This window comes from Pezoporus occidentalis, unplaced genomic scaffold (genome assembly GCF_034315485.1).
Source record: "Pezoporus occidentalis ecotype Australia unplaced genomic scaffold, CSIRO_AGI_Poc_V1 ctg116, whole genome shotgun sequence".
NCBI classification, from domain to species: Eukaryota; Metazoa; Chordata; class Aves; order Psittaciformes; family Psittacidae; genus Pezoporus; species Pezoporus occidentalis.
The window spans coordinates 2,305,528-2,319,676 of record NW_026912951.1 but is presented as its reverse complement, the minus strand read 5'-3'; the positions used below and the strand labels follow the sequence as shown (position 1 = coordinate 2,319,676).

Here is a 14,149-nt window from a genome sequence, read left to right as displayed (position 1 = left end):
CATGGTGCTGCTGAGCAGATACGAACAAGCATTACCAGGTAGCGCACAACTCCCGCACCACAGTGCATTTAAGTGCGAAACTGCCTCCGTGTGCTCCCAAGTCGCGTTTTTCCGGAGGCCGCTGATGGGACAAGCAGCCAAGGGCACCCTGCTCAGCACGGGCTGAGGCTGAGCAGCGCCGGGCCGGGCCGGGCCCCGCTCCCGCGTGAAACACTGGTTCTCGGACTATGCAAACGACCTGAGGAATCTGCCCCCACCACAGCCACAGCCCTCTCAACAGCCCTCTCCCTGCGCTGCCCGGGGCCCGAGGGAAGTGCGAGGGCGGCCGCGGCCTCGGAGCGGCGGCTGGTCCCCCCGAGTGCCGCCGCCTGGCACTTCCGGACAACCGGCCGCCGACGGAGCGGCGCGCAGGGCCTCCCGTCAAGACCGAAGAACGCCACTACCAGCGCGCATCCCCGGAGCGACGTCAACGCCCGCGGTCGCGGCGCACGGCGCCTGCGCCGCATCCGGGCCCCGCTGGGTGGGGCGCGGTGGCAGCCGGGGGTTGGCGGGGAGTGTGGACGTGGCAGGCAGCGGGCGGGGGAGCGGTGGCGTCGGAAACCGGAAGCGGGTCCAGCAGCGGCGCCGGGAGAGACGGGCAGCGGCGGTGAGTGAGGCTCTGCGGGGGGGTATTGGGTCTGCTGGTGGCGGCCGCGGAGGTACCCGGTGGTGGCTGGTGCGGCGGCCCGGCAGAGGCCCGGGTCTGAGGCGCTGCTGTCGCTTCCTTCGCCGCCAAGGAGGTGAGGCCTGGTGGCGCCCAGCCGGGTAGTACGTCGGGCCTGCCGTGCCTACGCGCCACGCCCGGCCTTTGCAGGGGCCCGGGTCTTCCTCAGTGATGTGTCTGGGTGGGGGCGCCCATCATCGCTAGCGGCCCGGCTCGGCCCAGTGGGTGCCGGCCCAGCGGGGTCGGAGCCGGCTGTCGGCGGGGCCTCCTCCTGCAGTGCCTGGAGGGGAGCAGCCGGCGTCCAAGTGTGGTGCGGGGAGTTGCGGGGACTATGAGTGCGGCCGTCGCACCCACCCGTATAGCTGAGCGCTTGTTTTCGTCCCGGGTGCGCTGTGAGGCGGATACTGCCTCTGCAGCGGCCCCAGTCTCTTGTAATCCGCGAATCCTTACCCCAGTGTATGTGTTGAGCTGTTCAAGCTCCCATTCATTCGAGGCTTGCAAAGGATGGTCGTCCCACAGGGAGATTGAGTTTAGTAGTAAAAATTAGTGATTGTCTGTCTGTGTCTTTGAAAAAGAAAGAAGGAAAGGAATGGAGATGACATGACCAAATTATAAGTGTAGTCTTGGGAAAAGTGGATGGATTCTTGCTTTCCATGTAGGTGATGCTTTAAACATGTTTGGTTTGTATTGTTGGAGTTTGCTTTGACTCTTTCGAGCAATGGTCTTTGGAGTAGAATGAAGGTTAGTTTCATTTCTCCTTATTCTCGGTAGGTACTTCAGTGTTTTTAAGTATGTGCATGTGGTGTCTTAAGTCTTTATTAAAGAGACTTTGCAAAACCATACAAACTAGGCCTCTGTGCTAGGTGTCACACTGTAGTCGAAGTTCTGTTAAATGTACTCGCTGACAGAAGTGGTTGCTGAAATGTAAGTGAAGTACTTACACCTTCATCAGAAGTCTTCCACCAGAGTTAATATTTGTAATATCATGTTAAAATACAGATTTATTTTTGTTTTTTCACTTCGGTACTCGGTGTTGAATTTTAGCCATTAATGTGATAATTCCATAAAAATATTTATAAATCCTTTTCTGTTACAGGGATCCTTAGTCAACTTTACCAGATGTTGAGGGGGGAATGTTAGAGTGAGAGAAATGACCATCTGAGACCCAGTATGCAGTGCCTTTATGTTGTAGTTGTTCACAGGCAGTGCAAATTCACACCACAAAAATAGGAGATTACTTGTTGCTGGGTTTATCCTAAAGTCTTCAGTGTTTATGAATATGAAGTTGTCCTGAGTAGGTTTAGGGAACTTGAGCTTTTACCTCTTTCTTCCACCCCCTTCTCACAGAGTACATGTTCTGGTTATTGGGTGGATAGAAATATATGTGGCCTAGAACTCCAGAGCCTTTCTCTTTAGAGGAGACTCGCCTTCGATCATGTATATACACTATATGTGGAATCATAAGCATTTCTGTCCTTTTTTTGTGTAGAAAAGGTTCTTACTTTTGGAACTACCCTGTTCAGCTTGAAGCTGTACCACTCAGGTTTCTTTATTGATACAGACAGACTGCGAAGTGAACATTGATGTAAGGAATATTTCTTCTTAATATGCTGTGACATTCGCTCCAGGTTCTAATTTCATGGCTGAAAGCTGAGTTATAGCAGTGAACAGATGTCTAAAGGATTATTCCTTTAATGAGCCGTTTGATGCTTGTACTGCTGTGAATGTTTTCTTCTGCTACTGTAGGACTATATTTTCTTCCTGTAACGCTTATTATCAGAAGGAGGGTCAAAAATCCAAGAAAGAATTGATGGTTGGCTAAAGGAAGGGCAAGGTACAAAGAGTGACTGAAAGTGATCAGCAGCGAGGTCTCCACAGAAGAGAAGAGGTAGATTTTTCTTGCTCTTTAGGTCTGAAAAGTTTTATTAGTGATGAATTGTGAAAATAGAGCTTGTTCCTATATGTTCAGCAAGATACATTGTTAGTATAGAAAGCACTAAAGTCAGTATAAACTGGGCAGTATGCATTACGAAAAGCTAATTCTGAGCTTTTTTTGTTGCTTGTGAGTGATGGGATTTTTGTGGTGCATTTTTGGTAGAGGAAGTCAAAGTACAGAAGTTTTGAATGAAAGTTGGCCAGTGTTACAATGTATGTGAAGAAAAACTTGTTTAGTACTATAACATGATTTTAAAGTCTTATTCTGTATATTCCTGTTCCTCCATTCTTCCTTCTGGCCTCTTCTCTAAACTTTAAGCTATCCTTGTAACTTTTCCTAATCAATTATACTTGTGCAAAGTTCACAGAAATGAGGCAGATGACTACACATGTTGCAACACGTATATGCAGGTAGCAAAAGAAGAGAGAAATCTTTCACTGCAATTTTGTTAATGGCACATTTTCCATAATTTCTGCCTCCCCAGGATTGCTCTCCAGAAGTAATGCCCATAACTGAGTGGGTTTGAAACATTTTCATAGACCTTTATTACAGAGAGAGAGAGGTGTAAATCAGTCCCACGAGGAGACAGGGTGATCCTCCCCCTCTACTCCGCTCTTGTGAGACACTACCTGGACTACTGTGTCCAGTTTTGGAGCCCCCGACACAAGAAGAATGTTGATCCATTGAAGCAAGTCCAGAGGAGAGCCACGAAGATAACTGAGGGCTGGAGCACCTTTCCGATGAAGACAGGATGAGAGAGTTGGGGTTGTTCAGCCTGGAGAAGAGAAGGCTGCGGGGAAACCTTGTAACAGTCTTCCAGTACCTAAAGGGGGCCTATGAGAAAGCTGAAGAGAGACTTTTTAACAGGGACATTTAGGGATGAGACAAGGGGGATGGCTTTAAACTAACAAAGGAGAGTTTTAGATTAGAAACACTGGAAAGAAATTCTTTACTGTGAGGGTGGTGAGATAGTGGAACAGGTTGCCCAGAGAAGCTGGGATGGATGCCCCATCCCTGGAAATGTTCAAAGGCATGTTGAATGGGGCTTTGAGCAATCTAGTCTAGTGGAAGGTGTCCCTTCCCATGGCAAGGGTTTAGAACTAGATGATCTTTACAGTCCCTTCCAACACAAACCATTCTGTGATTCTGTTATTGAAGTAAAAATCTGGTGGTGGTGGCAGGGGTTGGAAATAGTCTTGACCTAAGCTTAAACCTACCACTAAGATTTTAATTTTTTTTTGTGTGTCATTTTTTTTACCAGTTTACTCTCACAACTTGTATAAGACCTTGCCCAAATGATGAATCAGCCTAACAAAACCAGGTTTAGTGTGGCCCTTCTTTAAAAGAACATAGAAGTGATCACACCTTGCGTGCAAACTGTGTTTTTTTTATGTCCTGTCCTTTTTGGATCAGCCCAGGAATGACTGGTCTGCAAAAATCTGCTCTAGTACCTCTCGTGTCAAGAAGTTTTAGCAGCAAACCTATCCTTTCTTCTCCTGAAGGTGTCCTCAGTGAAAATATGGTGGCTTCTGGATTTTCACTGATACTAGATTGTAACATTTATGTTCTGAAAACTGTGCTATATGCCTCTCATGAACGTTAAAATAGATGTTTCTGGCAGTGACTCCAAATGCATAGAAGAAGAATATACTATGTGTCACAAGTTGAGATTCTGCCCAGGAGAAAGATAGAGCACCACAAAAATACAACCAAATTGGGGGGCCAATTCAGTAGTGCCATTTGGATTGTTTTGGACAAACATGGGTGGCATTTGTTATAATGACCTGAGTGCTTCCAGAGTGGTTACCAGTCTCTAACTTCCATGATATGAGCTTCTCTTCTAGAGTTTTCTGTAGAAAAAACAAAACAGGAGTTTCTTTTATCTGAAAAGAATCAAATGTTCTGTGAGTTCCTAGAGTACCTAGTCAGGCTGTTGGTGAAACAAAAGCAGGAGCATCTGCCTTGCAGAACAGTGTTCTTAGCTAGAAGTTGTTCAGAGTCTGGATTTTTAATAAGAATAGCATAACTTTGCTACTTTTCCATAAAGCTGCAGAATGGAAGCAGTAAAAGCACTATAGGTAATATTCTGAACTGATCTCTTGAGGATGCAGACTGTCCCTTTCTGTCCTATCTTTTGAAAATTATTTTGATTTCTGTGTTCAGAAATTAAGTAGACATTTCCTTCTGTTTCATGGTTTCACCATAATATAGGATGCCATGCTGTTGGCTGGGGGTTTTGGTGTTGAGGTTTTTTGTTTTGTTTTTTTTTTGGGGGGGGGTGGGGGGTGGATGGTTTTTTGTTTTTTTCTTTTTTTTTTTTTGTGGTTTGGTTTGTTGTTTGGGTTTTTCTTTTGCCCCCATTTTTAAGGATCTGTCTCCCCAGAAGTTTAAATAAACCACCCTTTCTTTTTTCCCTGCAACCAGTAAAAAAGGCACTAGCATCTTTCTGAAGGAAAGTAATTTTGCTGTATGTGTTTCCTTTAGAAAAGCCATCAAGAGCTGATGAGGTCAAGCTTTTCAGTTTCAAAAGGGAATTAACAGTGAATGCGAACCATAAAAAAATGATGAATATGCAGGTTTTGCTGATTTGGGAAGCTTGCTGATTGAAACAAGCTTGTGTGAATCACTAGTGTTTGTGAACTTATTTTTTTCTTTTAACAGGCCATAAATACTGCACTGTAGTGTGCTTTGTTTGGATATTAAGGAATCTGGAAGCTATTGTAGAAGTGAAGACACCTCTTCCCCGCCTACCCCATATTACTGTTAATTTTTATCCCATTCATTCGTTGCTGATCAGCACTGGTTCTCTCTCTTGTATAACACCTTTCCAGTATGAGTTTTAGCTGTGTACCTATTTTGACCAAAACTTCCATGATAAACTGCCTTTATGCAGAGGAATAGAAAACAGCATGGAGTGACTGCGTCATGTTTCGCAGGAAAATTGTGATGGTATTTTCCCAATAGCACAAGTCCTGCCTATTTGAGCTTTGTGTATTGTAACTGTTGAGCTCAACAGCATATTTTAATACAATGTTACTACATGCAAAGGAATATCCTCAATATTTTCATCAAGTGAAACAGCCCGTTTTCTCCATTTCTTCCTATCTGGTAAACACATTTCATTCTTTGAGATTTTACTTCTTCTTGATGTCATAAAACAGAGAACATAAAATTCTCCTTTTGCCCGTATCTCTTCAAGTGACCAGGTTCTAGTTTACATGTGTATATTTTGAGTGGAGACAAAATGAATGCTGTTTGATACAAATAACTTGTACTGGGGGAGAAGGAAAATGGACTCATTTAATGACAACTCTCTTCTACCTTCTCAGAGGTAGATACTCTTGGCCCTGCCCCTTATGGTATTCCACATGAGTGATGAGCAAGCGTGCCACTAGCCCTAAGTTTAGACCAAGTTGAGCAACCAAAATAATGAAACAGCCTTGTCCCCAGCTTCAACACCAGCCTTGTACTTGAGTTTTCTTCCACTTCTTCAGCTCTCTCCTTAACCCTCTGCCAGTATAGAGCTTGTGTTATGGTGGAGATAAGCCTCTGCTGTCTGACACATGGGCTAGCTAAAGGTCTGAGGTATATCTGCCATTCTTTCTCAGTTGGAACTCTAAGGCAGAACCATCTCCTTTCTGTAGCTGCTTTTTCCATAGGAAGTGTAGGAAGTGATCTCAAAACTCTTTTTCTCTGTAAGACTTGCATTAAGTGAGCTTACCTCTTGGTTTCAGTGTTATTGTAGAAGGAGCAGCAAGCCAACAGATACTGCCTGCTCAAGTGGGAAATACCAATATTCACATGAGAAGGATGAAAAGAGATTAGTAAAAGATCATCAGGTAGGATCACTTACTGAGTATACACTCACAACAGTAAGTCAGAAGTGGTTTGCAAGGTACATGCTTGAGTTTTTCCCCCATTGTGCTTTTAAAAAAAATAAAAAGAAAAAAAGCATTAAGGATTGATCTCCTCCCCTGTACTAATTCCTTGTTCAAACACTAGATCTCTTAAGGGATTTCTGTAGGTGTAACTTTTGAAGAGTGTCTTAATGGTTATAGCTCAGGAAGTACCTGCAGGATGCTGTTACTTTGCCTGCAGCTCTTACGAGATGAAGGACCTGTTTCTAGACCAGTGACTAGAAGCCAAGTTCCTCATGTGCAATCCAATAAGCAAGTCAGGGTCAAAAAGAAGAGGAAGCAGCCCTCTTTCCTTGGCAGAAAGCCATGCCTAGATGTTCCAAGATGTGTGGGTAGAGCAGTCTTCCTTTACGATGCACATTTGCAAGAGAAACTCTCCTACTTTACTGTTTGCACTGAAAAAGAGGTGGTTGGAGATAGGTCTGTGATTGCAGTGTGGCAATGCTGGTTGCCTATCTGGGAAGGAAGAGATTAACCTTCAAGGGAACTTGGGAAGGGAGCAAGTCCCAGAGTCCGTATTTCCTGGTTCCATAGCTGCTCAGGTTAGACTGTTCTGCAGAACTAAGTCGAAGGTAGTATGGGAAACCAGAATCTTTAGTAGTTACTCTCGTGCTATCATGTGTATCTTGTGTAATCGTGTTCAAAAACACTGCAGCCTGATAAAAAATTCTCTCACACTGTTGTAAACTGTTGCAAACTACATATGCTAGTTTCTAGAGCAAATTACCTTTAAATATTTAAGATAAGTTTTTTTATAAACAAAAACTTTATTACCTTCGTACAGTTTGAAGACTAAAAATATAAAACTTATTTGCTTTCACATAAAGTTTGATATCTAATTTCAGAGTAAGCATTAGTGTTCTTAGTATTTACATTTGTCATGTTTACCAGCTGTAGGAGGTTAAATGTCATGTGTGTATTTGCCTAGCTTTTTTCTCTAAATAATTACATTACTCTGTGATTTATTATATCTTCCCTTTATATATATGGATCTGAAAGAATTTCTGTGTGTGTGGCTCTTACAGAGCTGTAGTTATTGTAGGTTTAACTGTGGTGTCAGTTGTTGAAATGATTATTTTGACATCATGTTTTTGGTTATGTGAAGAACCAACCTTAGCATTGGTTGGCATATGCTAATCAATGTATAGGCAAAACAGCTCGGGTGTTTGTTATCCACTTGAGTTAAGCTGTAGGTTCCTTCTTGGGATTTGCCTCAACTAGCTGGTGGTTATTGCAGCTTATGTCTCCTCTGTGTGAATATTTACTATGTATCTATAATGCACAAGTTCATCATAGGGTTTGGAGTAAAATATCAGGGCATCATGAATTATTTCCTTTACCTTAACTTTGCATTTTTATATAAACTGGATTTCTATATTTTTTAAGTAAAAAATTAAATTCCATAACCACACATTTCTTTACAGTGTCAGTGTAGATAGTCTTATCTGAAGCAGGAAACAGTGATATATGGAGCATTCAAAGGAGTGCAGGAGATGCAAAGTATCCTTGAGAGGTAGACCATGAAGTCATCTCCTTGGGTCTCCACAATTCAGGGGCTCTCTGGCTTATCTGCTTGCTTGGTACCATGGTATTGTAAGACTTGCCTGCTTGGTTTTGGGTTTCCCAATGCTGTTTCTGTCTTTTCTCTATAAAGTCAGTCAATCTCTTTATACAGTTAGTCAGAGGAACTGGGAGCCTGTTAAGCAAAATGTCTTACATAACTTTGCAAAGAAATGTCTGTCTCTGCTCTGGTTCAGTTCTTATGCTTTCTTATAACTGTTCTAGTGACATCTTTTCCACTTTTAACATCTTTTTTAGATCAACATACTGCTTTTGGAATATCTTCATTTTCTGACATTTTTGTACATAACAAGGACTTAAAATCATCTGTTGTTTAAAGAAAAAATAAGCCCCCCCCCCATATTAATCCTCTTCTAGATGCTATCAAACACTTCAAGTAGCAGCCTTTGTGGATGGTGAAGCGTGTGTTGCTTGGAGCAATGAAATATGATCAAGTAGACTAACATGGGGATGAAAGCTCAACTTGTTCAGTGTTATTTAAGTCTTACGTTAAGGAGTCTCTCATCTGTGTCATGAAATCTGGTTTTTGTTGATCTGATGTTCTGTGGGGTGGAAGTAGCTTGTAAGGTGTCTGAGGAAACTTGATAATCATCTGTTATGGAACGACAAATTATGGTATTTTTTTCTAAGATGATGATCACAAGTCTAGCCAGGATGAAGCAGTGAATAAGTTGATTAGAAAATCTAGTTTCTTAAAATACTGTTTTCTAACTACCTCTTCTAAAGCATTTATCTTACTTGAAAATCATGTTGTGTGAGTGTATATTACCATTAATGTTTCACCTTCCCTAGAGTCTTGGGAGCTCTTGTTCCTGTAAAACCAGTAGGGAAGTCGGCCAGTTTGGTTTTATGTCTGCTAAAAGCCATCTTTCCCCCACTTTTTGCAGGTGAGATTAGTTTGGGGATGTGAATACAATGAGTGTAAACCAGCCAGCTCACACAGGGCCTCCTTACGGGCGACCTCAGCCTGGATATCAGGGATACCAGCAGCCTGCCTACGGAGGACAGCCATTGCCAGGGGTTCCTCAATTGCAATATGGAGCTTATAATGGTCCGATGCCGGGATATCAACAGCCAGCCCCTCCACAAGGTAATTCTCAGCCAAAATTTAATGATTGATAACTTCTGAATTGTTGTGCACACGGGATTTCTTCTGTATACTTATTACTCTCTGTTTTGTGGCAGCAGTTATTATTCCTTCTGTATATAGCTTACATGATGTTAAAACTCATGTTCTTCCTGTACATTATGAGGTTGCTGTTCTGTCATTTGTCCACTTCTTTCACACTTCTTTTAATAGCTCATAAAATTGACGTGTTGAGAAGCACAGCCTGCTTTTTTTTGATACTGAAACACCTGACTAGGACAGTCTTCCTGATGAGGTTATGTTGAAGGGCAGCAGGTAGTGACTGTAACAGATTTATAATTGAGACTCCCTTACATTACTATTAAGGAAGTTCTGCATGCCATTATGAAAGATCTAGACATACAACTCTAGGCAGAAAGCGTATTTGGAGCTATTTTCACAAATGCCTTTAAAATCAATAGAAAGTTTGTGAACATGTGGCAAGCTATGATTGTATGATTCTAAGCTGATGTGTTCTGGAGTTTCCCTGGTTCTGCAGGGTCATATGGCTTGTTGGATTTGTTTATTTAAAAATTAATTAACAACAATAAATAAAAATCCCAAACAACCGCAAAAAAAAAAAACAAACCAAAACAAATAAAAGCCACCAAACAAAGTAGTTTAACTTTTCTTACCTGTCTTCAAAATAAGGGCTAACTTAAAATTATTAAAGAACTTTTGGAGTCTTTGTTTCTGAGTATTTGAAGTGCTTTGGGAGATTCATAGTGACATTAACATCTGACAGGTAGAGGAGAAAGTACTATGCTCTGAGTAGGAGTATTTCTGCCTTTCAAAATCAGGTGAATGAATTCAAATCTGCCAGAATAAGCACAATACACACTTTCACTTCGAAGTGTTTGTTTAGACTTCAGATTGGTATTGAGAGGAAATTGAGTAATATGCTAATCATACTAATGGTCTCTGTATTGTTCTCCCCTCCAGGTACATCTTGATTTTTTTTGTTTTGTTTTGTTTTCAACTTCTTGAATCTTAAAAATCAGTGAGAAGGATAGAACAATCAAAGTGCCTATAGTTGTCTTGCAGTTAGCAGAAGTGGGAGCCTGAAAGTTGGGAGCTGAATAATTACTCTGTTGGGTTTTTCTGTCTGAAGTTAGCATGGTAATGAAGTAGAAGAATTAGCGTGGTGTGCTAAGAAATGGATCATTCAGTTGCTCCATCTTCCTTTTCTTTCCTTAATCCTCTTCCTCCCATCCTCTCAATAAATCTCTTACAACAGCACTTTTAATCTATGAGTTGTGAACTAATTTCACAGAGGATTTAAATTCCTATAAAAGTAATGAAAATCAGCACTGGGCAGAGGAAAGAAACCCTGCCTGCTGGGAAGACAGAGGCAGGGTTCAGCCATTGAGTGCTGTTTGGCTGCTCAATGTAGGCACTGACTTACTAGTGTTTCCTGTCCCATGGAAGGAATGGGGAAAAATTGGACGTGTTTCAGTGAGGGAGAGAAGGAGATTCAAGAAGGACAAAGATTACTGTGGATTTGTTGGAAAAGTTTCATCAGAGTGCAGCTATTTATAGAAAGCAGGTTTTGGCTGTTAGCAGTGTGAAGAATGTTTAGGATGTTTGTGAAGAGAAACTGATGGGCATCTTCTATCAGATACTTCAACAACTTTCAGGCTTTACAAATCTGAAAAGCAATTCTTTTTAAGGGAATTAACTTTATTCCTTCTGAATTATTTCTGGTTTGCTTTTTTTAGAAGAAATGTGGTTATGACAGCTCAGTAAGAACATACCTAGAAAGCTTGGTATGTGAATTTATGCAGATTAAGAGTGCAGATTTTGTTTGTGCCAACAATGATTGAAAGGTATTGTGACACTGGGGCAACTAGGTGGTCTCATTTGGCCAACAAAAATGTATTGCTCTACTCTTAAGCAGTAACTCATGTAGTTTGTTGATACATCAGGCTAACATCACCCATGGTTTGTGGAGATTTTTCTTCTGTCTTTATTTCTGAGACCATCCTTCCCAGATGTAGCAGACTGTATTAAGGGAATCTCAGTTGTCACATTATGCATTTTGGACTGTTACTGTAAATCCAGGATTCCTATTTTTAGAAAGAAGGAATGTAAAATTTGGAGCACTAGCAGAACAGCCAGAAGTTGACCTGTTAGTAGCTGCTGAATAGGATAGCCCAGGAGAAGAGAGTGACAAACAAACAATGCATTATCAAAGAAAGCATACCAGTGGTACTGAAGATATTGACAGTTATTTTTTCTACCCCCATCTCCAACATGTTATGTTTATTGCAGGTCTTTGTAGAAAGACCTGCTGTAGCTGCATACTGTAGAGAGAAGAGAATTATTTTTGGAGGCACTAGAGTGACAGTAATTTAGGGAACACTGAGTGGTAAAAGGAAAACTGCCAATGTTAATCTGTGATCTCTAAGTAGTTGTCTTAGGGATTTATTTTAAAAACAACAACAAAATAGCTTGGAGGACTCGGTGGAATAAGTGTTGGTAGCAGATGCCATCCTCAGTCAGGGAGCCCTCTGTATCTGATTTATGTGACAAACTCTAGCTCTCACCAATGGAAATACAGGAATGCTGTGCCAGTGATGCTAGACTTGCATGGGACCAGAAGTGGAGTACTGTGCTGCTAGTTGAAAATAGCTGCTTCTTTCTGTGAGAATACTGAAAGAACCAGGACAATTTTTCACCTTCTTCCTTTGAACGGTTTCTTTCTAATGAGATCATTCAGTTGAAAGTGCAAACACAGTTACCTGAATACCAGTCACAATTAGGCTGCTTCTGGATTGTTTTACATGGGCTCAGTTTCTGATACTGTTGACACTTGTACTAATACATGAACTCTGTTGGTAATACATGTTATGCTTGGTAGAAGAGTGAGAGGGAGTTATAGCTTCAGGAATAATGTGGTAAATGTGGTGTGGATTTTATGCATATGATGTTTTCTGTACTGCAGACTGTCTTTAGCATTGGAAACACTGTCTCGGTGCTTTCTCTCAGGCTTGATTCACTGGTGTATTCTGTCTTTCCAGGTTACTTTCCTTCCTTGGGGTTCCCTTCGAAGGGCTCTCCTGTTTCTCTCAACTCTGACACTTCTTCTCTTGCACCTAATTTCATAGGTAAATGGTGTCCTTTTCATGAGAGTGCTTGTGCTTGTGCTGCTTCTTTTGTGCAAAGTTCCTATTTAATATGGATATTTATCTCAAAGGTGTGGATACCTGATTATTCAGTCAGAAGTGGGTGGGACACTTCCTAGTCAATTTGTAGGCAGCACTCCAAAGACATAAATGGGATATGAAGAAATAATCCTAGTAGAAATCCCTTATGCCTGCAGATTCATAGATAAAACCTGACTTGTGACTAATGTTTTCTGAAGACTGATTTCAAAACCTGAATTGGCCTGTTTAGGTTCTGTCAGGGGGAATCCTTGGTTTAAAAGAATGCAGCCTCCCACTTGAGAGAGGACTAAACATGAGGTTAGAAATGATAACATGCAATGAAGAAATGAAAATTCTTCCTCAGCACCAGGAGGTTGTTACTTGAGGTCATGAGATTTTTGTAACTTGTGCTTTCATTTAAGGGGAAAAAGGATGTCTTTAGTCTCCTTGGCTGTAGCATAGAAACCAAGTATATGTTAGGAATAATTATGATTTTCAAAAGCTGTGGCTTGAAGAAAGGAATACTTTGGCAAAGCTAGCAATCAAAATGTAAGAATTAGGAATACTGCAAGAAATTATTGTACTTTTCTTTCTTTCCAACTAGTGGTATTTCAGAAGAGCTATTTCCAACAGCGTCAATTTGCTTAGATGAGTAGGGAGTCAGAACTGGGGCAAAACCTGATAGTCTGGGGGCTCCGAGTCAAATCACAGGCATTCCCAATTTTGCTGTAAGCTACCTCCATTTTGAGGTCTGTAGTGATTAAGAACAGTGCAGTATCTCAAAGGTGTTGAAGGAGAACTTTGGAATTCCTCAAGAGTCATGAATCGTAAGCTAATAAACCACCAGATACTCATAGCTGTTCAAGTGAATTTTTTTTCAGTGGGTATTTGTGCAGTCTGTGGTAATAGTTACCAAATTATGTTTGTGACAAGAGCTAGAAAAAGACTTTCAGGAGTTTTTTCTGAAGTAAGCATGTATTTGTCAAATTGTATATCTGTTAAAGTTGGGGGGGGAGTTAATGTAAAAAAGTGTGTAGGATCCCACCATGAATTAAATTAAATATGCTTTCAGAGACAAAAGGTAACAATGCCAAACAGTTTACATGTACTATGAAAGGAAAAAGATTCCAAAATAGGTGAAAGTGTACCAAATTAACTGAAGGGGTATCACAAGAGACATTCGGAAATAGAAATACCACACAACATACAAATAGTTAAGAGATCAGGAAATGCATAGCCAGAGAAATGGTAAGACAAAGGTGCTGTAACAGTAGTTTAGAAAATACAAGGTTTAATGTGATGAAGGTACATAAGGATAATAAGTATCTCTGAAAAAAATTAAATCCTATGTCTCAAAAAGAACAGGAGAAGGTTTTGTAATAAAAAAGCCCAAAGAAATCAGTGGTTATTCATAGAAGGTCTATTTAATTCATTCCTTGAGTTTACATCCACAAGCTTACTAAGAATTTACATGTAACAGATAAGATTACATTTACATGTAACAGATAAGATTAAAATGTATAAATTGAAACTTCATGCTTTGGTGTATAAATTACACTGCAGAATTGAGAAATGGCCTCTCTGGCTTCCTGTTTCATAATGGTTCCTCACAACAAGGTTTCAGAGTCCCTTTTAAACTTGTCATGCCAGTCAGAGATACGCAACAGTGTGTTATGTGCTGCCTTGGTCTCATGGGGAAGTTCACATTGTTAGTCATCTGTATTTAATGATACCCCATAC

General features: G+C 41.2%; 1 protein-coding gene across 3 annotated transcripts in view; it reads left to right on the top strand.

The window, feature by feature from the left end:
- The first annotated feature begins 502 nt into the window (after positions 1-502).
- Positions 503-14,149, top strand: part of SEC24C (SEC24 homolog C, COPII coat complex component) — a 37,537-nt gene continuing 23,890 nt past the window's right edge. For 2 of the 3 annotated variants that reach the window (XM_062639826.1, XM_062639817.1), the window contains exons 1-3: positions 503-646; positions 9,025-9,227; positions 12,284-12,370. In XM_062639826.1, coding sequence (XP_062495810.1) covers positions 9,053-9,227; positions 12,284-12,370 — 262 coding nt within the window. In that variant the 5' untranslated portion in view covers positions 503-646; positions 9,025-9,052. The remainder of the gene's footprint in view (positions 647-9,024; positions 9,228-12,283; positions 12,371-14,149) is intronic. The other variant, XM_062639835.1, reaches the window with a different exon arrangement.